Source organism: Podarcis vaucheri (genome assembly GCF_965113315.1).
Source record: "Podarcis vaucheri genome assembly, chromosome: 11".
Classification (NCBI taxonomy): Eukaryota; Metazoa; Chordata; class Lepidosauria; order Squamata; family Lacertidae; genus Podarcis; species Podarcis vaucheri.
Window position 1 is genome coordinate 56,452,264 of NC_138749.1, and position 26,400 is coordinate 56,478,663.

At 44.2% G+C, this 26,400-nt stretch overlaps 1 protein-coding gene across 3 annotated transcripts in view; it reads right to left on the reverse strand.

The window, feature by feature from the left end:
- The window catches only part of SHC3 (SHC adaptor protein 3), a 60,345-nt gene that overhangs the window by 17,893 nt on the left and 16,052 nt on the right, over window positions 1-26,400 (reverse strand). For all 3 annotated transcript variants that reach the window (XM_082241582.1, XM_082241583.1, XM_082241581.1), the window contains 5 exons: window positions 14,070-14,140; window positions 12,398-12,461; window positions 9,772-9,891; window positions 6,139-6,192; window positions 2,996-3,047 (listed from right to left, as the gene is read on the reverse strand). In XM_082241582.1, the coding sequence (XP_082097708.1) occupies window positions 2,996-3,047; window positions 6,139-6,192; window positions 9,772-9,891; window positions 12,398-12,461; window positions 14,070-14,140 (361 nt within the window). The remainder of the gene's footprint in view (window positions 1-2,995; window positions 3,048-6,138; window positions 6,193-9,771; window positions 9,892-12,397; window positions 12,462-14,069; window positions 14,141-26,400) is intronic.

Below are 26,400 nucleotides of genomic sequence, written 5' to 3' on the forward strand. Positions count from 1 at the left end.
GGCAGAAGTAAAATTTAAAACCATAGTTCTAATATATGGGACTTATTTTTAAAACAGATGTTTCCCATCCCCTACATACAAGGTTGCATTCAACTCAGTCCTACTCAGAGTAGACCCACTGAAATTAGTGAGCCTAAGTTAGTAATGCCTATTAACTTCAATAAGTGTGCTCTGAGTTGTATACAACCCCAGGCGTCCCAAAAGTTTGCTTTTAAAAATATCACTGGCAGTTTCTGTGTGCCTCCCTATCTTTTTCTAAAAATTAAAAGTATCTTTTAAAAGACACACACACACTAAAAATAATAATAATGAGTGTCCCCATGGTCTCTTGCTTTGATACCAAAAGGGCTTTTCTTTTCTTTTTCTTTTTTGGTCACTCCAGACCACCCCAAAATTTAAAATACAGCTACCAAGCTGTCCATCCCTCATGGGGAAGTAGACTAATGGCTCATTCACCTTCCAACTTAATAGTTTATAACCTTCTATAGCAAACCTGTACATATTTCACTAAACTGCATCATCTAGGAGGTTACAAATCATTTTCTTCCTCCTTGGCGTTTTCTGATTAATTACTTCTAGTTAATACAGCTGCAAGAGAAGAGTCTCACAAAAACTCTGAGGAAGTGACTGAGCTAGCAACTCAAAAGATTGCTCAAACTGAGAAACATTCCTTAAGTTAAACCTTGTCCGCAGCACCATATAAATGTCCTGAGTTTAGTGGGTGAAATATACTCAGAGTCGCAACGTGATTTCATGCTCTTTATTCAGCTCATAGTGGTGAGGAGGAATGAATGAATGTCCCCTCAAAGTATCTGCTTTATATACATTATTTACACAATGGGCTGCACATGATTGGTTAATTCTGGAATTCTACTGTAAGCCAATCAGGTTGTGGATTCACTTATATCTGGAGCATGATTGGGTGGTTCCTGCCAACCAATCATGCTGCTGCATTGTTCTTGGACTAATCAGACTGCTGCATTCTGAATCCTATTGTTCTAGGACCAATCAGACTGCTGCAATTTGGATCCTATTCAGCTCAGTGCATAACAGTGGGGCACCTTATGGATGCAAACTGAGCAGCTGCCTAGCCTTTTAGGTGAATTTCTATGCAGGAACTGAGGTTCAAATCAAATCCCCACTCAGCCCAGTGGATGGCTTTGACCAAGTCATTGACTCACTGCCAGAACTACTTCATAAGGTTCAAAATGCAACTTTGAGGACCAAAGTAGACATAGGAATATACTGTAGGAAGTTGCCTTTTATCAAGCTGGACAGTTGGTCAGGCTATCTCAGTATGGTCTTCTGAACTTGGGACCTTCTGAAATGGAAATGGATTGATTCAAAAGAGGTGGGTGGGAAGGTTTCTGCTCTCTGTGGAAGCCACATGCAGCTAGCCTTTTAAGCCCCACTGCCAGGATGGGCAAGGCAACAGCCAATGGCCAACCATCCAACAAGACACCACCCTCCAAGTGGGGCCTCCAATTGGCCCACTGAAATTTGCCCTCTTTGGTGGGAAGACGGCCCCTCGCTATGACTGGCTGAGGGGAACTCCCCAGCAGCAGGAGGAGAGCAAGCATGCTCTAGCTGCCGGGGTGAAGGTGAAACACAAGGGGGCCACAACTGTCGCCCCCGCCCCCATAAATGTGGTGAGCGGCCATTATCTACTGCTGAACTACAGCCCTTCCCCAAGACAAGATAATAGAGATTTGTGTTCATCCCACCTCTTAACATTTTGGCAAACAGTTACTGTGTAAGGGGCCATTTGGATCGGGACCACAGTCATGGGTAGTTAACCCTTTACTCCAGTATTGTGCCTGCCTACACATGGTTTTCTTCTAACTAGTGGGAATAGTGTGAGATGTAATCCACTGGGAGCAGTCAATTACAACATTCCTTGTTTCCCTAGAGTGGATATGCAGGGAAATGTTTGGTGCAGCCAGTTGAAACTTCCTGTTCCTTCTGGCTGGAGCATCCTTCCTTTTGCATGTGATAGAAGGTGGGTGTGACCTAACCTGTCCAGGTAACAAAAGGGCGAGTCACGCAGCAACTCTCTTTCTTCCATCTTCCTTTCATTGTGTGAACTGCTGGACTGCTAGCCTGCAGTCACTGGGATTATTCCCCCATATGGGGTAGATCCGCATGTACATATTTGTAACTAAGTCTGCCTTCAGGGATCCAACTGTGAACTGATGTAAGTAAACTTCTTTTATTGACTTTGAATAAGATTGTGGTGTCTTTATTCTTTTAAGAGGGATTCAAGGGAACTTACCATGAACGTACAAGTCAATCTGAGACAAACTGAATCGTACAATAGTGAGAGGCTCACACGAGCCTGCAACCAGCTATCTGCTGTGCATGTAGAAGGTGAACGTAGCTCCGCTAAGTAAAGGAACTTGCTAGCACAAGTTAGGAAAGATATTAATAAACAATATATCCTCTCCTGTCACCCTGAACATTCCCACTAATAGGAGCTCCATGAAAGGCTCGTATTTGATGAGAGGCAGGACTGAAATTTGGACATGCTTCAGACTGTGGGAAGTCGTAAAATTAAAAATTACAATTCGGAAGATAATTTGACTTTTTATTTTAGTTTTTTTTATTGGATTATGATTTGATATGTTAATGGGATGTCTTTTATTGGAAAATTAACAAATGTTCTAAGGAAGGAAGGAAGGAAGGAAGGAAGGAAGGAAGGAAGGAAGGAAGGAAGGCCACCACAGTTTCCAAACCCCGGAGCTGCTGTTTTCCATAATTTTAAGAAAAAGGAAATCCCATTTCAGAGCTCTGACATCTCATCTGATTTGGCAACTGAGCTCTTTGGAGGCGAGGCGGGATGCGAATGTAAGAAATAACAGAATACACTTTGAATATGGTGCATGATACCGTTAGCGGAAGGGAAGCCATTATCAACAGAACACAGTGCCTTAATGAGAATCTGAGCAGCCTACATTTTCAAAAAGAAGAGGAGATTGAATGTTAAGCAGTACTTTACCTCTGCGGTTCACAGGGTCCTTAGCTACATAGGCGACATAGTCTGTTGTATCCTGTTGGCAGAGGGAGGGGAGATGGGGGGGCAAGGAGACAAACATCTACCATGAATATCATGTGAGTTTTCATTTTATGCTGCAACAAAGGTGCGCTGCTTTTCATCTGAGTGTTTGCAACTGGCTGCCTGTGCTTGGATACCATGGTGACGAGTGTGTTATAAATATCATCCAGATAGAGAGATTAGATTCTAGAGTAGATACATTAAGGCAGGAAGACAGAGAGAACCTCTGGCACAGAAAACCCTGCAAAATAATAGAGCGTGTCCTTGGTATAAAACCATCAATTCAAAGGCTATAATACCATTAAAAAACTGGGCCATCTTTTTCAATATCTATCGAAAGGTACCCAAATTACAATTAAAATGGCATGCTGCATTTTGAGGAGGTACAATTTTCTTAAAGCAACAAAACATTTTTGTTGTTACATCTGAAATGAGCCAATATTTTATAAGTGGGGAAATGTAATATCCGCCCCCCCATCCCAGTGCTTTTGTAAATTGTGGGTGGGATTTCAGGAGTGTTGTATCAATGGGATATTAGTCGAGAGAATACCACATGTTCCTGCTGAGGAACATTGCAACTCTTTTTTCTTCTTCTGTGCCCAAACACAATCTGTACCACACTGAGGTGTGTTTGTATTTAGTATTTCAGTATTTAAGCAAAAAAGCACAAAGTTTATGGTAAGAGAATATGCAAGAGATGAGTTTCAACTTACAATATAAGTTTATAAAAAGGGGAGGGGAGCAGAGGAGGAAGAAAAGGGAGAGGTAACTACAGAGGGATATGGGCACAGCTCACAAACGCAACAATAATTCACCCATTTGAGTCATCACTAGGGTCGGGGGGAGGGGAGCTGTGGGCCTGCAAATGTTGCTGGCAGTGGCGTAGCGTGGGGGGTGCAGGGGGGGCCGGCCGCACCGGGCGCAACATCTGGGGGTTAGGGGGCGCAAATCCACGGGTTAGGGGGCGCAAATTACTTGCCTTGCCCCGGGTGCTGACAACCCACGCTACACCACTGGTTGCTGGAATATCGCTCCCATAATCCCTGAGCATTGGCCACACTGCTTGAGCTGATCTGGTGGGTGACAGGTTCCCTAACTCTGGCTAAGGTCATACCATCAATAAGTGAAGATGTTTGTGTGATCAAAAATACAGCTAAAAATATAAGGCAAGCCTGGTGGATCGGGCCAACGGCCTGCTCAGCAGCCTGTTCTGACAGTGGCCAACCTGTGAGAAACCCACAAGCAGGATTCAAATGCAACAACACTCTCCCCTTCTGTCGTTTCCAGCAACAGGCATTCAGAAAGTAACAACAACAACAACAACAACATTATGCAGTCATACCTTGGGTTGAAGTAACTCCAGGATGAATATGGCAAAGTTTTTATCGGTGGTTGCAAGAACCAATGATCCCTATAGTCTGAACAAAACGCTTGTTTAACCTAGAGGTAGGCTGTATGAATTGTGTATTGCTTTGTAACGATTTGTTGGGTCTCTGGACCGTAATAAAGATTGTTGTTGTTGTTGAATATTTTTGGGTTGCGCTCCATGGCGACCTGGAAGTAACGGAGCGTGTTACTTCCGGGTTTTACCGCTCACGCATGCGCATACGCTCAAAATGATGTCACGCACAGGTGCGGAAGCGGCAAAACGCAGCACGCACAAACGTGTGTTACGTTTGCTTCAGGATGTGAACGGGGCTCCGGAACGGATCCCGTTCGCATCCAGAGGTACCACTGTATATTTGTTTGTTTATATGCCCCGTCCATCATGCTGGGTTTCCCCAGCCACTCTGTGTGGCTCCCGACAGATTGAAAACAGAATAAAACATCAAACATTAAATACTTCCCTAAACGCGGCTGCCTTCAGATGTCTTCTAAAAGTCAGATACAGTGGTGCCTCGCAAGACGAAAATAATCCGTTCCGCGAGTCTCTTCGTCTAGCGGTTTTTTAATCTTGCGAAGCAACCCTATTAGCGGCTTAGCGGATTAGCGCTATTAGCGGTTTAGCGGATTAGCGACTATTAAAGGCTTAGCGGCTTAGCGGCTAAAAGGCTATTAGCGGCTTAGCGGCTTAGAAAAAGGGGGGAGTGGAAAAAAATTGGAACACTCGCAAGACGTTTTCGTCTTGCGAAGCAAGCCCATAGGGAAATTTGTCTTGCGAAGCAGCTCAAAAACGGAAAACCCTTTCGTCTAGCGGGTTTTCCGTCTTGCGAGGCATTCGTCTTGCGGGGCACCACTGTAGTTTATTTCCCTGACATGTGATGGGAGGGCGTTCCACAGGGCAGGCACCACTACCGAGAAGGCCCTCTGCCTGGTTCCCTGTAACCTCACTTCTCGCAGTGAGGGAACTGCCAGAAGGCCCTCAGAGCTGGACCTCAATGTCCGGGCAAAATGATTACTGCCTCCAATTGTGAATGCACAGCATAGTTGGGTGGAACTTTGATACCATCTGCTTTCAAGTCGTGCAAAACTTTTCAAAGGGGACAGTTCACGTGTTAAACTGAGAGCCACCGTAGTGAGAGATGCATGTGTAAATTTAGCCCTGTGTCACAACAATCCTTTGAACTGGGCCTCCCCTCCACCCATCTCTTGCTTGCCACTAAGCAATTCACGTTCCGAAAATTCAGTAGGCAGTGGCATTTCAGGAGCTGACGCTTGGGTTACAAATAGAGGCTAAATAACTGTAGAGACTAGAAACACCTCTGCCCACAGCAGAAATTGCTCATTATACAGTCATTTATAGTTCAGACCACTATGCTATTGATAATATGGGCTTCTTCCTTTTTTCTTTCTTTTTAATCATGAAGTTATTTTCACAACATATTGGCTTCATTTCATCTTTACTGTAACACCTCTGAGAGTGCCTTCATATATCACAGGAGTGTTCGTGTTAAACTGAATGATGATGCCTTGTTTTGAATTTCCAGAGCTTTCACTTAGAACTTAATGGCAAAGGTCTAATCAGCGATATTTCCAGAACAAGTTAAGCGATCAGTTGCAGCACAGTACCCTTACATCAGTACCACAGTATGATTTCATCAGTTCCAAAATGAGAAAGGTTCTAAATAAATGAATCAAATGCTTACCACGTCGACTCCAGATGCAAAGGAAATAGACTGCATATGATGGTTTGCTATAATCTGTAAAGGGTTCGGGAAAAGATTAGCATGAGTGTGAGATGCAGTCAGACTTTCCAGAGTCACATTCGCACCATCTGTTTAAAGCACATGGTTTCCCCCAAAGAATTCTGGGAAATGTAGTTTACCCTCTCCCCAGAGACACACTGTTCCATGCAGCTATAGCAAACTACAGTTTCCAGGTACAGGTAGGTAGCTGTGTTAGTCTGCTGTAGTCGAAACAAAATTAAAAAATTCCTTCCAGTAGCACCTTAAAGGTAAAGGGACCCCTGACTATTAGGTCCAGTCGTGGCCGACTCTGGGGTTGCGGCGCTCATCTCGCTTTATTGGCCAAGGGAGCCGGCATACAGCTTCCGGGTCATGTGACCAGCATGACTAAGCCGCTTCTGGCAAATCAGAGCAGCACACGGAAACGCCGTTTACCTTCCCGCCGGAGAGGTACCATTTATCTACTTGCACTTTGATGTGCTTTCAAACTGCTAGGTTGGCAGGAGCTGGGACCGAGCAACGGGAGCTCACCCCATCACAGGGATTCGAACCGCTGACCTACTGATCGGCAAGTCCTAGGCTCTGTGGTTTAACCCACAGCACCACCTGCGTCCCTAGTAGCACCTGAGAGACCAGTTAAGTTTGTTATTGGTATGAGCTATTGTGTGCATGCACACTTCTTCAGATATCTGAAGAAGTGTATCTGAAGAAGTGTGCAATCACACGAAAGCTCACACCAATAACAAACTTGTTGTTTAGTCGTTTAGTTGTGTCCGACTCTTCGTGACCCCATGGACCAGAGCACACCAGGCACTCCTGTCGCCCACTGCCTCCCACAGTTTGGTCAAACTCATGCTGGTAGCTTCGAGAACACTGTCCAACCATCTCGTCCTCTGTCGTCCCCTTCTCCTTGTGCCCTCCATCTTTCCCAACATCAGGGTCTTTTCCAGGAAGTCTTCTCTTCTCAAGAGGTGGCCAAAGTATTGGAGCCTCAGCTTCAGGATCTATAACAAACTTAGTTGGTCTCTAAGGTGATACTGGAAGGAATTTTTTTATTTTGTTTTGACTAGTTTCCAGGGTTGGTTTGGGGGCAACCATGAGCTTGAAACGTCCTCAAAAGCCTAAAAACAGAAACAATAACATCGAAAACAAATGTGCCAAGTCGTGCGTCTCCAAACCTTCTGTGACAGCATGGCCAGATGGCAACTCCCCAGGATCTCAGAGCGGCACTCAGATGCTAAACCCAAAGTCCTGGAATCTTGCAAGGCGGGCTGGCTTTTGGTGTGATCGCAGTATGACTCTTGCCCCACGGATCCTGCAGCCCACGGATCCTGCCTTAGGCAGAGTGGGCAGGCAAGGACAGGTGGAAGCACAGCACGGAGTCACCCGTTTGTGCAGATTGTGGGAAGTCATTTGCAATGAATGCGCATCCACTGAACCCCATTTGAAACCACCATCTGGGTGCCCTTTGAGTCAGAATACCCTAAGCATACTGCCAAATTGAAGAAGCATACATGTTTCACCGTGGCTGGAGAAGGTGGCAAGAAGGGATAAGGAAATACACTTACAGCTGCCTTATACCATGTTAGATAGCATAGATAGTTCTGCAATGCAGAACTTGGTCCAGAATTTCTGCCACCAATTGGCAGCCGCTCTCCAGGGCTTTATACAGGAGTCTTTTCCATCCGTACCTGGAGAGGTCGGGAATTAAATATTTTGCATGCAGAGAATGTGCCCTACCATGGAGCTAAAAGGTAACGGTAAAGGGACCCCAGACCATTAGGTCCAGTCGAGGCCAACTCTGGGGTTGCGGCTCTCATCTCGCTTTATTGGCCGAGGGAGCCGGCGTACAGCTTCTGGGTCATGTGGCCAGCATGACAAAGCTGCTTCTGGTGAACCAGAGCAGCACACGGAAACGCCGTTTACCTTCCCGCTGGAGCGGTACCTATTTATCTGCTTGCACTGTGACGTGCTTTCGAACTGCTAGGTTAGCAGGAGCTGGGACCAAGCAACGGGAGCGCACCCCACTGTGGGGATTCAAACCGCTGAACTTCTGATCGGCAAGTTCTAGGCTCTGTGGTTTAACCCACAGCGCCACCCATGTCCCAGACCCACACCCTTTTTTATGGTACTTTTATCCTAGGGAAAAGAGAGAGAGACGCGTTTGCTTACTTTGTAGTCCCATTTTAGTAGGAAAATAGGAAGTTGTCTTATATTAGCCAGACCGCTGGTCCATCTAGCTGTCAGGCAGCAAAGGATCAAATCCCCATGGCTGGTTGCCAGGAACGGATAAGACAAGGAGAAGTTCTTACCAACTGCTTTTTAGTCAATAGTCACAGAGAGATGCTTGGAAATGGCATTGCCCCGAGTGAGTCTCCACTCCCTTCCTCTCTCATGCTTCAGCTACGGGTGCTGAAATGTGCCCTCTGCCTTTGAGCTCTCTGCTCTCCTACTTTCAAGGCTCGCCAGGTTTTGGGAGACAGGGGGTCTGGAATGCTTCCTAAAGACAATGAATCTGTCAGCTGTCCCCCCTCTGGTACTTCTTCTTCCTTCTCTCCCATTATTTCCCAGCTTTTTCTCTCATCTGCCTCTGAGCTGTGATCTCCCTGAAACCCCTGTTGTAATTCTGAACTGACTTTTTCTTCTCTGGAAGGTCAGGCTGGGGAGTCGGTCTCCACCATCACTCCTCTGCCCAGTCCCTGACACTAACTCACTATTGTCTATAGCAGGAGTGGGGCAGAAAAAGAGGCAAATGTAGGCAGAGCAGAGGAAACGGAAGTTCCACCTTTGTGCAGTGGGCGAGTTTCTACGCACGCTCTCCGTCCCCCAACCAGACAAGCAAAGGCATAATAAGAGTACAAGGACCTGTTCCGCCCAGGCCAAAACATTTGGGCTTTGAAGATGGGCCAGTGCAGTTATCACTGCTGCTGTGGTGGGAAGGTGAATGGCATTTCTGTGCGCTCTGGTTTCCGTCACGGTGTCCCGTTGCACCAGAAGCGGTTTAGTCCTGCTGGCCACATGACCCGGAAAGCTGTCTTTGGGCAAACGCCGGCTCCCTCAGCCTGAAGCAAAATGAGCGCCATACCCCATTGTCACCTTTGACTGGACTTAACCGTCCAGGGGTCCTTTACGTTTTTACCGTAATGGGTTCTAGCCACGGATGACCTAATCCTCCATGCATTTGTCATCCAAGTTGGTGGTCACCCCTCCCTTTTTCTGGAGCAAATACCCGTATTTTTCGCTCTATAACACGCACCCGACCATAACATGCACATAGTTTTTAGAGGAGGAAAATCCGTAGGCATGCCACCTGTAGGCATTTCCTCCATAACACGCACAGACATTTCCCCTTACTTTCTAGGAGGAAAAAAGTGAGTGTTATGGTGCAAAAAATACGGTAGGTGCTGTGTGACGAAAGTACTTATTTTTGTCTGCCCTGGATCTTCCAGTGTTCAGCTACTCAGACGTACCAGAAAATGCTAGTTATAACAAATGAGTACAGGACCACTAAGCACAGAAATAATCTGGCAGGTAGCAAGGAACAAGCGCCATAGAACTATTCAAAGCAGCAAGCAGGAATTAGAGCATACAGACCTGTCTGGAATCAGGCGTCATCAGGTTTAAGCTGGTGGTAGAGATATTCAGAGTAATGCTCATTCCCGCGAACTGAAGGTTGCTCTTCCCCAAGATACTAGAGAGGGCTTTACTCGGCGGCTGTGAAAGCAAAAATCACACATTTCAGTACTCTAGGAGCATCTGGTGACACTTGACTCCACGCTGCATAAACGGGGAGCCTCTGGGGTTTATTCGTCAAGAGTGTGACATTTTAATCAACGTTCTGCGGCTGCTTTTATCCGAAGTTAGTAAGAAAGAAGTCGTGTGTCGATTCACAAGGAAGGGACAGTGCTACGAGGAGAGAGAGAAAATACAGGTTGTTTCTATATAGATAAGGGAAATATAGTGATCTAAAGTGGTTTTTAATTTTTATAATGAATGATTTTAGAATGTTGTTTATGTTGTACCTTTGTACTGTTTTATTGTTGTTAGCCGCCCTGAGCCCGGCTTCGGCTGGGGAGGGCGGGATATAAATAAAATTTATTATTATTATTATGTTGGTGTCATACCAGGGAGATCTGGATTCAAATATCCCTAAAACCCTACAAGATAACCTTGCTTCAGTCACCATCTCCCGGCCTACCGTACCTCATAGGGTTGTTCTGAGGGTGAAATGGGAGTGAGGAACCATGTACAGTGGTACCTCGGGTTAAGAACTTAATTCGTTCTGGTGGTCCGTTCTTAACCTGAAACTGTTCTTAACCTGAAGCACCACTTTAGCTAATGGGGCCGCCTGCTGCCACCGCCACACAATTTCTGTTCTCATCTTGAAGCAAAGTTCTTCACCTGAGGTACTATTTCTGGGTTAGCGGAGTCTGTAACCTGAAGCGTCTGTAAGCCGAGGTACCACTGTACACCATTCTGAGCTCCTTGGGAGAATGGGTTACATATGAAACGAATGTAATAAATAGATAAAAAGAACCAAGAGGCATGAGATGAACATGCAGAGCAATGCCAAATTACCTCAAAGTCACGACAAGTGTCAGAAGAGAAGCTTTTCTGTAACAGCAGAAAACTAAAATCTATTAACTATAGAAATGCTGAAACATTTGCAATTATATCTGCTCACGAAAGCCACTTTAAATCCCTCCATATAACTCTCAGAGTTGAGTAACAAACCATTTGTGTGGATTCTCCACACAGTTGGGACAATTTGGGAAAACAAGCCCTTCCTTTAGGGTTTGCAAGTGTGGAGGAAAGTGTTGTTTTATTTCATTCAGGAAAAATGCTGTTAGACAAGTATTAACAGGCACACTGGCTGAAAATAAAACATACCTTGTTTTCCTAGAGTGGACATGCAAGGGAATGTTGGTTCAGCCAGTGGAGGAGGAAGCCGCGTGCCCTTGGCCGCTCTACAGCTGGGGGGGAGGCAGTGGGCCATCTTACCCCCCCCCCGGGTGACATCTGGAGTGCGCCGCCCCACCCCTGCCTTCGTATGCTCCTAGGTCCAGCCAGTCAAAACTTCCTATTGTTCCTGGGGTGGAGCATCCTTCCCTTGCATGTGACTAGAGGTGGGCATGACCTTACCTGTCCAGGTAACAAAAGGACGAGTCATGCAGCACTCTCTCTCTCTTTCACTTCATTCTTCATTCTACCAGCTTCTCAGCTAGGAATGCTCTGCTAGCTGCCAGTTAGCAGAAGCACTGGGATTATCTGCCATGTGGGATAGATCCACATGTACATGTTTGTAACTAAGTCTGCCTTCAGGAATCCAACTGTGAACTGATGTGAGTAAACTTCTTTTATTGACTTTTAATAAGATTGCTGTGTCTTTATTCTTTTAAGAGGGATTAAAGGGAATTTACCAGGAATTTACAATTCAATCTGAGTCAGACTGAACTGTATACAGTAGTACCTCAGGCTAAGTACTTAATTCGTTCCGGAGGTCTGTTCTTAACCTGAAACTGTTCTTAACCTGAAGCACCACTTTAGCTAATGGGGCCTCCCGCTGCTGCCGTGCCACCAGAGCACGATTTCTGTTCTCATCCTGAAGCAAAGTTCTTAACCCAAGGTACTATTTCTGGGTTAGTGGAGTCTGTAACCTGAAGCGTATGTAACCTGAAGCATATGTAACCCGAGATACCACTGTAATAGTAAGAGGCTCACAAGAGCCTGCTACAACCTATCTGCTGTGCATGTAAGAAAGGGGAATGTAACTCTGCTACATGAAGGAACTTGCTAGCGCAAGTTAGGAAAGATTTTAATAAACAATATATCCTCTCCTGCCACACTGAACATTCCCACAAAAAAATCTGCACCCAGAGCAGTTGCCCCAGTAGCTCCCCGCTACCCACTGTTAATGCATGGTATCAGCGAAACATCTCACTCAAATACGTTATTTAGGGAAGTACCAGTGGAAGAATCTCTGTTGACCCCAATAGGAGCGCCAGTATTTGTATGTGCATGTGTGTTGTGATTTTGGTACACAGGTAAAGGATTAACTGCCTTTGCCATGGGCACAATACTGCTCAGTTCCTCCCATGGCAGCAATTCAAAGGACAAAAACTGTAAGTGTAAAATGCATACATGGACTTAATGTCGCATCCCATTTGCTCCCAAGATGAGAGAATATGATCACGTTGACAAAAAGACACAAGGCAAATACCTTTCTTTTTTTAAAGGCTCCTTTGGCTGCCGGCACAGCATCGCAAACAAGGCTGATCGCTTCCCTGGAGAGACAGAAAAGAACATTGGGAAGCAAATGGTTTCATGGTGCCAGAAGCATACAGTTTGTTTGTTTTTTATATAATATTTTATTAGGTTTTATCAATGAAAAAGTTTAGAAAAATACAAAAGCAAAAAAGGTACAAAACACAAAAATACAAAAGTACAAAATACAAAAAATACAGACATTAACCACAAAAAAGAGAAAAAGAAAAAACACATATAAAAGAAAAGCAAAATCTCCCTCTTTCTTAATTTCTCATCTTTAGTTAACTTATTTTCCTGACTTCCTCACGTCTCCCATTTTTGTATCCCTTTTTAAAATTTGTTCAGCAAATTCATGTCCTATTAGTTTATCTATTATTAATCCCCTCTTACATTTTACCTTGTTGCTGGAACCCCTTCAATTCATTTCAATGTCATCAGCATTCAAAAATGTTACAGTGTTTCTGCAAATAAATTTTAAATTTCCTCCAATCTTCTTCCACCGACTCTTCTCTCTGGTCTCGGATTCTGCCAGTCATTTCCACCAACTCCATATAGTCTATTAGTTGCATCTGCCATTCTTCCCAGAAGCATACAGTTTGGTTTCTCATGGTGACATTCAAGTATGATCTACTGAAATATCTGCATATGGACTAAAGCACTCTGATGCTCATAGCAAACCAAAGTTAGCATTTGAAATATTATACTATTTGATGGTCTCATAGGCTGTCTCGAGTATGCTAAAAGTAAGAAAATCAGGGCAACCAATCTTGCTAATTTTCTTAGGGAACTGTGAAGTTTTAGCATACCGTTTTTTTCGCTCTATAACACGCACTCGACCATAACACAAATGTAGTTTTTAGAGGAGGAAAACAAGAAAAAAAAATATTCTAAAGGAAACAGTGGATGTATGATTTTTGTGGTTCATGCTGTGGCCACTGACATGTGATCTGACAGTGAGTTTGGAGTAGCCCAATGCAAAAATCCTGCGGATCCATGTGGATCCATGCTTTGTAACCATGTTTTAAGTGGGGAGGGAAGGAAAAGCACTCAAGGGACAAGGAGCACGCGTGGGGTGTGTGGAAAAGGATGCTGCTAATAATGCAGAAGAGGGGTATAAGGGGAGAAGGCTCCTCTCCTCTCCTGCTTTGCTCCTTTAAAGAAACAGGCTCTCTGTCTCTCTCTCCTCCCCACTCAGCGGCTCTTCTCCCGCTTTGCTGTTTCAAAGCGAGCCACGGAGGAGGGAAGGAAGGGGAACCATGGATCTTCTGCTCACGACTGCAGCAGATCCCCCCCGCCACCCGTAGGCATTCGCTCCATAACACGCACAGACATTTCCCCTTACTTTCTAGGAGGAAAAAAGTGAGTGTTATGGTTCGAAAAATACGGTATTCAGAGCTTACCCACAGTTGAGGCAGAATGAAGCAGCTACCTCAGGTAGTAGAACCATAAGAGGCAGTCCCCTTCCCATCATACAGGAATGCTCTGCTTTTATTTAGGTGCGAATAAGGAAAAGAAGCACACATATTCTTTTCTGCCTTTGTTCTTCTTCCGATGGTACGTACTTATGCAAGGTAGTTCAAAAGATAGATGCGGAAAAGTATTTGCAGTACATCATCTCATATTACCTTGTAATCTGTGTTCTAGTATTGAAGTCAAGGGATCTCATGGAACGCAAGACCTCTATACATCCCAAGTACTGCGGGAAGGAGAAGAAAATGGTAAATAAGCATAAGTGGGAAAGGAATTTATAACAGGCATTTTAAAATGCAAAATAAAAGCACAAATCATTTCCTCCCACAAGTGCACACAAACAGATGGAGAATGGGGCACGCATAGGAATTTATGTAGCTTTATTTATGCATGTTCTTATACTGTATGTCTCATTTTCACCAAACAAGAGTCCCCACTCAAACTGATAAAACAAATAAAAGTACAGTATGACCCGGGAGCTGTATGCCGGTTCCCTTGGCCAATGAAGTGAGATGAGCGCCGCAACTCCAGAGTCAGTCACGACTGGACCTAATGGTCAGGGGTCCCTTTACCTTTACCTTTATAGTATAATAGTCCACACAAAATGAACAATATTAAAATTTAACAACGACAACAACAATAATAGAAGGGAAGAAAATCACAGCCCTTTATTGACGCAGAAACTGTTCCCACCCACCAGATTCTTACATGGATGCACAGCTGTTAATGGACAAGCCAGGCCCTTCCCCACTTGACACAGTGAGATCAAGTTGCGTGATTTACAAAAAGCAAAACATCTCTTTGGAGGGGTGAAGAAGAGTGAGCAACTGGATCAATTTATTTGTGCAGGGGGGTCGTTTTCAAAAGGAACAGCTTTTGACAATGGAACTGTTCTTTAATTTTTTTAGTGTTGTGCTTTTTTGTTTTTTGGACAATGAAATAATCCTAAATAAATAAGAATAAAAATGTGCACCCCACCACCAAGACCATTCCATTGTAACTATCCTACCTTCCAAAAATCCCATACCTCTTGCAGTATACAAATTCTTCAAACACCTTCCATACCTCCTCAAAATCATTTCTCCTGCATATTCCCCATCTTACCTTAATGGCACATGTTAATTTATCATTAGTAGTTATATCCCACGCCTCTTTATACCATTCTTCCATTTTATATTCTGCTTGCCCCTTCCACTTCCTGGCTATAATAATTTGAACGGCTGTCAATAAATTTGTGAGCAAGTCCTTCCTAGCCTGCAAATCTTCCACCCTATCGTAAATTGATAATAATGCTACCTCTGGAATTTTGGTCAGCTTTAACCCAGTGAGACTATGGAACTGTTCTTTTGCTGTTTGCATAAGACATGCTAGAAACCTCTGGCTCACTCCACACTGTTCTAGGTTCCTAAGGAGTCCTTGGATTCCTCACTTTCCTTCAGGGTTCATTTCCAACTTTACAGCAGATACTCAATGAAAAGTAACTGAGGGTGGACACCAGCCCTACTGAAAGCTGTCGATGCAGTGGATCTAAACACTTTTCACACGCTATGCCTGCATTAGGCTCAGACTATAAATAATGAGTGTGTGCACATTCACCCAAATCTGGTTAAGCAAGAACTCAATTAAGTAGAGAGCTGGGAATTGGATTGTTAAAGCAGAGGAGGTACAGAAATGAGGAGCTCAACACCCGTCTCCAACTTCCCTCCTCGCAGCTTCTCTCTCCTCCAAGTTCACTGTGTGTTATGTACTAAGCCTGGATCCCAGAATAATAGGCAAGTAGGATCCTAGAATGCAACAACTGATTGGCCTGCAGGAAAAGACCAATCAGGCTCCAGGAGGGAAGCAGAATCAGCCAATCAGACAGAACTCATTGTGTAAATAATGTACAGTGGTAGCTCGGGTTAAGTACTTAATTTGTTCCGGAGATCCGTTCTTAACCTGAAACTGTTCTTAACCTGAAGCACCACTTTAGCTTATGGGGCCTCCTGCTGCTGCCGCCGCACCGCCTGAAGCAAAATTCTTAACCTGAACTCATACAATGGTGCCCAGCAAGACGAATGCCTCGCAAGACGGAAAACCCGCTAGACGAAAGGGTTTTCCTTTTTGGAGGTGCTTCGCAAAATGAATTTCCTATGGGCTTGCTTCGCAAGACGAAAATGTGTTGCGAGTTCCTGCGGGGTTTTTTCCCTCCCCCCCTTTTTCCCAAGCCGCTAAGCTGCTTAACAGTTGATCCGCTAAGCCACTTATCAGCTGATCCGCTAAGCCGCTTAACAGCTGATCCATTAAGCCGCTAAGGCGCTTATCAGCTGATCCACTAAGCCCAATAAGCCACTAATAGCGCTAATCTGCTAAGCCGCTAATGGGCTTGCTTCGCAAGACGAAAAAACCGCAAGACGAAGAGACTCGCGGAACAGATTCTTTTCGTCTTGCGAGGCACCACTGTATTTCTGGGTTAGCAGAGTCTGTAACCTGAAGTGTATGTAACCTGAAGCATATGTAACCTGAGGTACCACTGTATATAAAAGCCTGAGGTTTGGGGGGCAATTCAATCACTGTTTTACAAGCTGCAATAAAGAGCATGAAATCACTACAGGACTCCGAGTATATTTCACTGTGGCACCAAGAAGTCAGCAAGGAAAGCACTACCTTCTGGGCACTTAGAAGTAATCATGGAGAATCAGCATCCCCCTTGACATTTTGCTGTAGAAATTCAACAGCAGATCCTGCCGTATGAGGAGAACACAGATCTACCTCCATCACACGGAGTCGGAGTTCTGAACTCTCTAAACACGCCCTTCACCGCTCAGCCCTGTAAAATGCTACGCAGCAGATCTACACGGGAGGTAGTGTAATGCAGGGGTGAGCCCACCCAACTCTCTCACACACATTCTTGCATGCACAAACACACAGAGAACACACACACACACAGTCCTCCCTCTTCGGCTGATCCATTTGGGAAGAAGGAGTATCGCCCTCTCTGCACACATCAGACAATTGACTCAATGATCAGGAAGAGGGCAATTTGCACCCCTACTAAAGCACCAGATTCTGCCCAGCCAGCGCAGTGTCTACGTAAGTCCCACCCATCCACTTCCACCCTGTTGTTAGCTGCTGTCGCCAAAATTGTTTGGTCCTTGGAGGCCAGATAAATTTGCAGCAGGAGTTGGGCAGATCAGGCGTATGAACTGGGAGTTGCAACCCCTAATCAATCACCCACCAATGTGGATGAGATATCAATTCCTCTTAAAGGAGGGAGCACGTTGCCATCGGATCTCTAAGCACCCCCCACCTCCCGGCGTGGGCAGGGCTATGCCCTGCTCCACTCCGGTTGGTCGTTTCATGGTCACTTGGACCCTTGGCTTGTGGGGTGACTGTGAAACAATATTTAAGCCCTATGCATTGTTTGCTGCTTCTCTTTGCCTTTGTGCAGCGGACCACCCACCCACCCATCCTTTATTTAGGTCCATCTGGCCTTGCTATGGACTTGTTGGCCGCCTGTTTTGCAATGGGGGCCTGGTAGGAATTTTTCCATCTGGCAAATTGGCAGGGCCATTTGGTTTTCACCTACCACAGTAGCAATCGTCACAACTTTGTAAGGTTTGGCGGTTAGGCATTGGGTCAGCAATGTGTGGGGAAGGGAGGGGAGGCTATCACCTGCCCCTCCAAGCTCAAGGGAATTCCTTTAAAGGAATCTAGGGCTTGGCCTAAGGGGTTAGGGCCATACCAGGACCCCACGGGAGCACCGGGGGTGAGCGCCAGTCTGGACCCTCTGGCGGTGCTCCCTCTGGCAGTGTTTAATAATAATAATAATAATAATAATAATAATAATAATAATAATATCTTTATTGTCATTGCCCCCTTCGGGGACAACGAAATTACTTGACTGCTCCATAAAAACACTAATTAAACAATACAGTATAATACAGCAAGGGAGATTAGATGACTTTCAAAGTCCGGGCTTCCCATTCAGGGCTGAGATCGCTCTGGAGAAGAAGCTGTTCTTAAGACAACTCGTTCTTGTCTTCATCGTCTTGTATCTCCGTCCCAACGGCAAGAGCTCGAAGAGACAGTGACCAGGATGCGATGGATCTTTTACTATGTCCAGTGCCTTCCTATGGCACCTTGTGGCATAAATCTGCTCTAAGGTGGAGAGTGGGCAGCCAACAATGCTCTCTGCTGCCTTAACAACCCTGCACAACCCCATCCTGTCTTGGGCAGTACAGCTTCCGTACCACACACATAAGCCATAAGTGAGCACGCTCTCAATGGCACAGTGATAGAAGGCAAGCAGCAGTTTCTGCGGAAGATGGTTTTTCCTTAGTATTCTCAAAAAGTACAGTCTCTGCTGCGCCTTCTTCACAAGCCCCCTTGTGTTGACACTCCAGGACAGATCCTCTTGTAATTCAATGCCCAAAAATCTGAACGTTGTTACCCTCTCCACACAGACCCCATCAATCAAAAGTGGCTGGACGTTGCTCTTCACCCTTTTATCAGATTCCCCGTGATGCAGGTGGGAATCTGATACACCAGTTTGGATGATTCCAATGCCTAAGGCAATACCACTCACATTTTGTATTCAATAAAGTTGTGGCCTAAATTTTGCCCAATAACTTAAACTAAAATCCTGTGTCACTGTATTTCATTTTTGGGGTGTGCTGGGGGGTCTCAAATCGCAATGATATAAAAGAAAGGGACAGCCACCTGACATTGCATAAATTACAACTGCTGGAAGGCCAGCAAACAGAAACAGGACTCAGGCATGGGTCAGGAACTTCTCAGCCATTTCCCCCCCTGCAATTAATCTTAAATATTACCCATATAACCTTTGCTAAGAGTCCCCCGGTCCCTATCACCCACCCAGCAGATGCTGAAATGGCAGTTTAAATGAAGTATAAAAAATAAAGGTGCTGCAATGTGACCTTAGAAATATTTCATGAACAAAAATGCAATACCCCGTACCCTCGAGATTCTACGCAACGTCTGGTCAGAGGTATACATTTTGATGATGCGAGCAGCAAAGTCATCTGCATTTAATCCTGGCGCAGAAAATCCCTGAAAACGCTGGTTGACAGCCAGCCCTCTATTAACTATTCTAAAAATAGGCCTGCAAAATTAGAAATTTCTTACTTAGGGAGATTTGAATTCATGGCTGTCTGCATACAATCTGTCTCTGCGTCGCATTGTAATAGTTTTAGCTGGAGAAGAGGAGCCTTCCTTCGAAAACTTGCCAAGATTTATTCATGTTGAACTGATTACTTGTACAGCAATGTGATAACACAAAAATGGCTTCATTAAAAGAAATATCCAGGGTGTTAATCACACATGAGGGAAAGATATGAATATGTGTGTTTTCAGATATATTCATGTGTGAAAGAAGATCTCTTAATATGCAGTTCCCATATCTGAATTACGTTCTAATGGGTGATATTTGAACACTGGAGAATGACAAGCAGACATAGAGATTTAAGGCTGCAATTTAATCTAATTCTTCAATCTCAGGAGGGCGTGGATGACGAACAAGAGAAAGGCATTAAATTCCTTTAATAGTTAACAGAATAGCTGGTGGGCTATGCATTTGCTTTGTAAAGGAAACTGTACTATTAATCTGCCATTTAAGAAATATAAAATCAAGAGCTCTGCAGTAAAAAGTCTCAAATCCACAACCACCTTGGATGCTCACTGCAGCTTCTCACCAGTTTCGTAGCTCTTTGGAGGGGAGAAATTTAGTTGCCTTCTTGCCCTTCTTCTACTAAGAGCATATACTGTGAACTTCCTAGGTCACACTGAGCAGTCTCGTTCTGATAGGATTGCCAGAGGCAACCCTAACTCCTTGACTTATTGATTTTCTAAGCTGAAGTGGGAAGTCCTCTGTAGTCGCTGTAGAATGTTACTTGCTCAAAAATAGTAAGAAGAAGAAGGGACAGAAGAACTTATGAAATATGTAGAAATGGCGAAACGTACCGGAAAAATAAGAAATCAAGATAACAAACTTTTTATAGAAGAATGGAAATGGTTTATGGAATATCTACAAATAAACTGTAAATAGATAAGAACATTGGCAGTTATAAAACCTGAAGTTTTATAAGAGTATATATTTAAAGTAGATGAAAAAATGAGTAACTTAAGTCAATTTGGAATATGCAGAAAATATAAAAAACAAAGTTAAGGAACCGCAGAGAGAGGGGGAAGTTGAGTTTTGAAATGTTAAAATGATTGTAAAATTATTGAGATGTATAAAACTGAAAATCATAAATAAAATCATAATAATAAAATGAAGTGGGAAGTCCTACAGATTTCCTTGCGGGATCAGTGTTCCTCAGGCATGCATGTTTTTGCAATGTCCATATGATGCCATTGACTTCAAAATGCCAGTCTAAATCCCACCCTTTCCTGTTTAATCTGGATTCACCCTTCCAAGCTGGGAATTCAATAAGTATTTTTTTAAAAAATGCTGCCAATAACTTATTTGCAATATCTCCAATTAAGCCCCCCTATGGAAGCCCTCTTCATCTTCAGAGAAGAAAAAGCAAATGGTCTAGATGGCCTGTTTATTGAGCGTTCATTCTGATTTAACTGGAAGGAGGGTGAAGCGAGGTATTTATTGTGCATTTATTATGATTTGTTTACAGAGAGGTCAGAGAGCAAGTGTTATCCGACATTTTCCAGTGCATTTTCCCATCACTTTCCTTATCACCAAAAACCTAATCTTCTTAGGAAGTGGGTTTGTTGCATAATACCTCCTGATCAGCTGGAATTCCACAGCTGGAATTTGCTGGTACTGTATGTGATTGAAGTCTACTGCAAAACAGAGAGTGTCTAAAAACACCCACAGACTATGTCCATTGCCATTATCCATTTACAATTCAATTTTCAGAAGCGAGATGCACATTAAGCTCACAGTTTCTTTGCCACCTCATTTTAAACGAGCTGAGAATACTTGAACAAAACAAATACTGTCCTTTACGTTACGGGGGGAAATATTTTGGCCAAAAGCAATTCTTGAAATGAAAACTGGGAGGCTCGCTATGAGCTGCTAAATTTTAGCAAATCAATTCAGACAGATAATAAGAAAAGCAAGGTTGGCACATTAAAGTTTATATTTGTTCATTTCCTGAGCCATAGATAGCGCTCACTATAATACATCAAACTCCATGGCACAAGTTAATCAATGTAATATGTGTTATTGCACGAACATATTGTGTTAGTGCATACATCACTCCTTCTAATAGTGAACTCAGACAGTGAGCACAGACAGGGTTGCAAGCCCAAAGGTGGCTTCTGTAAGGTTACCAGATTTTTTTTCAATGAATCAGGAGACACTTTCAACTTCCTACTAAATATATGGATTTTGTCAGGGGACTGATTTGTAAATATGGGGACTGTCCCCCTGAAATGGGGACGTCTGGAAACTTTAGGCTACTGAGAAACAAGAGTGGGGTGTGGGTTCACATTAAACAGCTATAAGACCAAAAAGAGCAAGACTTAATAACACTCAGCATATAAATAAAACCAACATTAAAAAAATAGAATTACATGTCTGAGTAGGCTTGGGACTGTGGAGGTGGGAGAGGTGGGTTAAATTTCCCCCTCCATCTACTGTTGTTGTTTTTTTCAATCAAAGTGCTCCCCTAAAGCTGCTATTTGCCCCAGAAGCAGCAGAGAGGACATAAATAGGTGTCTTATGTTTTGTTCAATGTGGCAAATAACAGCTGAGGCAGGAGCACAGGTTATTATAGGAAATTTTGCAGGGGAAAAGGATAAAACTAAGCAACCTGAATCAGGTCTCCTTTGGATGCTATTAATACTCTCTGAAGTACTAATAAACAATGATTATTCTGTTCCTACATAAAACACATTGGAAGGTGTATACTGTAGGTGCAAGGGTGCAATTGTAGAAATTCAGTATTTAATATTGTTCTTAATGCGGAGGGCGCTGTGGTCTAAACCACAGAGCCTAGGGCTTGCCGATCAGAAGGTTGGTGGTTCGAATCCCCGCGACGGGGTGAGCTCCCATTGCTCAGTCCCAGCTCCTGCCAACCTAGCAGTTCAAAGGCACATCAAAGTGCAAGTAGATAAATGGGTACCGCTTCGGCGGAAGGGTAAACAGCGTTTCCATGCATTGTGCTGGTTCGCCAGAAGCGGCTTAGTCATGCTGGCCACATGACCCAGAAGCTGCCTGCGGACAAACGCCGGCTCCCTTGTCCAGTAAAGCGAGACGAGAGCGCAACCCCAGAGTCGTCCGCAACTGGACCTAACGGTCAGGGGTACATTTACCTTTAACAGTATTAAAGTAATAATAATAATAATAATAATTTATTATTTGTACCCCGCCCATCTGGCTGGGTTTCTCCAGCCACTCTGGGCGGCTTCCACAGAAACCCAAAAAACACTAAAATATCATACATTAAAAGCTTCCCTGAATAGGGCCGCCTTAAGATGTCTTCTGAATGTCAGGTAGTTGTCCATCACCTTGACATCCGATGGGAGGGCATTCCACAGGGCGGGCGCCACCACCGAAAAGGCCCTCTGCCTGGTTCCCTGTAGCTTCGCTTCTCGCAATGAGGGAACCGCCAGAAGGCCCTCGGCGCTGGACCTCAGTGTCCGGGCAGAACGATGGGGGTGGAGACGCTCCTTCAGGTATACTGGGCCGAAGCCGTTTAGGGCTTTAAAGGTCAACACCAGCACTTTGAATTGTGCTCGGAAACGTACTGGGAGCCAATGTAGGTCTTTCAAGACCGGTGTTATGTGGTCTCGGCGGCCGCCCCCAGTCACCAGTCTAGCTGCCGCATTCTGGATTAGCTGTAGTTTCCGAGTCACCTTCAAAGGTAGCCCCACGTAGAGCGCATTGCAGTAGTCCAAGCGGGAGATAACTAGAGCATGCACCACTCTGGCCAGACAGTCAGCGGGCAGGTAGGGTCTCAGCCTGCGTACCAGGTGGAGTTGGTAGACAGCTGCCCTGGATACAGAATTGACCTGCGCCTCCATGGACAGCTGTGAGTCCAAAATGACTCCCAGGCTGCGCACCTGGTCCTTCAGGGGCACAGTTACCCTATTCAGGACCAGGGAGTCCTCCACACCAGCCCGCCCCCTGTCCCCCAAAAACAGTACTTCTGTCTTGTCAGGATTCAACTTCAATCCATTAGCCGCCATCCATCCTCCAACCGCCTCCAGGCACTCACACAGGACCTTCACCGCCTTCACTGGTTCTGATTTGAAAGAAAGGTAGAGCTGGGTATCATCTGCATATTGATGAACACCCAGTCCAAATATTAATATTAATATTAATATAGTGTTCAGTACTATAATATCTCATGAAAGAGGGAGCAAAGGAAGAAACAAAACAATGAAGATTTTTGTGGCACCTTAAAAGCCCATATATATACAGTATATAATATGGTGTAACTTTTTGTGGACTGGAGTCCAATTCATCAGATGGAGTGGACTCTGGCTCGTGCAGACTTATGCCATAATAAATTTGTCAGCCTTTAAGGTGCCAAAAGACTGTTGTCATTGCTGCAACAAACTGGCATGGCTTCCCATCTGGAAATTGTTCTAATGAATCAATACCTCTCTAATGGCCATTTCTCATTATAGACTGTACTTGAATATGTGCCCTGTCCTGGATTTAAAAAGAAAGGGAGGAAGCAAAAGAGATGGGATGGAAAATTCTAAAAACATAAAGCACCATCCAGCAGGAATTTCCCTCCATAAATCCCCATTAAACTGGAAAACGGAATAGCAATTGTTTATTGTTATGTACTTTACTGTTCAAAAGCCAACAAGAATGTTGTGCTTTGGCTGTAGTGTCAACTCAGAAAAGCAGCAACTGCTACAATCAAATGACACAGCATTGAAATGTTTTCAGATTAGATTAATTTTTTGTCTACTGTTCTTTTTGTAATTGTTTATATTAGGGTTTTCGGTACTGTGATACAATGTAAAAACAAACAAACCAAAAACAGATACAGTCATACCTCGGGTTACAGATGCTTTAGGTTGCATTTTTTTGGGTTGCGGACCCACCAAAACCCAGAAGTACCGGAACGTGTTACTTCCGGGTTTTGGTGGTCACACATGCACAGAAGCACTAAATCATGCTTTGTACATAAGCGCCAAGTTGCAACCCGCGTGTGCGCAGATGTGGCACTGCGAGCGTCCACTGTATAAAGTAAGACAAAAGAAACAAATAAGTACTGGAAAGAGAATTACGTACAAATATTGAGACAATTGACTCACGTGGAAAATACATATATATCATTGAATAGGAATGAGAGGATGAAAAATGTGAAGAAGGGAGGCAGAAAATCAAGAATGAATGTCTTATAGCTTAAACTACAATGGTACCTCGGGTTACAAACTTAATTCGTTCCGGAGGTCTGTTCTTAACCCGAAACCATTCTTAACCTGAGGCGCGCGATTTCGGTTCTCATCCTGGGGCAAAGTTTGTAACCCAAGGTAGTATTTCTGGGTTAGCGGAGTCTGTAACCTGAAGCGTCTGTAACCTGAAGCGTATGTAACGTGAGGTACCACTGTATATGCTTTTACTCTTCTCCTGTGAGGTCGTCTAATTACATCAACTTGCCAGCTGAGTCCCAAAGCTATGAACATCATTCTGCCACTGAAACATCAACATAGGACCAGTCACAATGGTCTCACCATGGACCCAATACGACAGCTCCTAGTTTATCATTGGATCTGTTACTTTGTTCCTGCCCTGATGCAGTTGCACCAGCATCCTGCAAACTCTTTAAAACAGGTGCCCAGTAAAGAGGTAACCCATTGGCAGAACCCTATCGGATTTTGTTGCATGGCATCAGAAGCCATTTCAGAACAGCAAACGTTGATGCAACGATTTCCCCTCTGTTGCTTATCAAGGACGTTTAGGGGCAATGCTAGTGGTAAACTGGGCTGGGAGGACAAACGGTACTCTTTAATGGATGAGTTCAATTCCAGAAATGACTTCTTTAAAAAAATCAATCCCCACAGTGCACACATTTTGATTCCCTGCCTCCCCCAGTGCATTAGAGCTTTTTTCTTTTTTGTTGGCATTTTGCAATGCTTGTGATCAACCCTTTGTCTGTTTGGTTCTTTTAAATAAATATAGCTTTTAACTAATTGGGTCATTGCTCGGATCGCTGCTCCAGGGAGCACAGTCCAGTGGCTCAAGCTCACAGCCCAGCACTGATGCCACGTCAAATCCATATCCAGCCTTGGAATCACAGGGCAGCCTTGGACAGGATGAAGCCTTGGAGGAGCAAAGCAAGAACAGGCCCAAGAGAAAAAATGCAAAAAGCAATATGTGTAGTAAAGAATTATTGCTGTAACAGCCAAAGCTAAAGGAAGGGATACCAGAACTGATTTGATTAGCACAGCAGAGAAAGGAAATGGTTTTACTGAATGCTGCAGCAGAAACGGATGTGGGGGTTTTTATATAAAAAATGAAAAAATTGTACTTAAATATTGTACTTCAGCTATCACAAGATAATACCAAGAGGGGGAAAAACCAAGTTCCCATACAGAAACACCAGGATGCATTGTTTTATACGCTGTACATAGATCCCTCAGAAACCAGGACAGATTTTTGAATTCTACTGCGTTGGTATGAGTCAGTGTGTGTTATTTTAGGCTCTCCTGTAAATAGCACAAAAACTGTTTGCAATTAATTGCCTGATCGATGTCTGAGGCGGTAACGTGTAGCACTGCACTTCAAACACTTCTTAAGAATGCACTATAAATAAGTGATAGCAAAACCATAATAGCAACTATTGGACAATGGTTGCGATGTAAAAGAGACGAGGGAAGAGAGATGTAAGCCCGTGCAATATTCATTTGTGCATCAGTTCAAAGTACAGTAGTTCGGATCTCGTTGTCCAGGTCACTTAAGGAAGTTGGGGGTAGACTTGGACCAACTGACCTACCTTAAGAGAACTGCAGCAAGAATTAACCAAAGAGATAATCTGCAAAACCATCTGTGTAGAAGTGACATGTAAATGGTTTGCAGGAACAACTATTCCCATCCCTCTTTGCAAAGCCTTGAAAAGCCTTGAGAGTGGGGAAGCCTTTTGAGCCCTATGGAACGAGGTGCAGGGGCTATTGGAGATGCTGCAAATTGCCTGAAATTGGATGGAGGATCACCCAGCTATCATTTCTGTAAATCCTTCGCAAAAGGAACAGCAACAATGATTTAAATCGCATCATCAGTCTATAAATTGCTTTACAAAGTAACAGGTATCGTGTTGTTGTTTTCAGAAAGACACACCTCTCTGCTTCAAGCAGCTTACAATCTAATCACAAACAGCAAGAGGAAACATTGGGGGTGAATGGAAAGAATTATAGGCGCAATTGTATTAAATTATTCTGCCTGGTCACACACAGAGGTTGCTATTTGTTTTTGCACTAGCAGTTTCCAGCGATGTGGGGTGGACAATTTTCTGCTGAAAAATGTCCAGGGCTAGATTCCCACCCACCTACCCACCACCGCCCAGC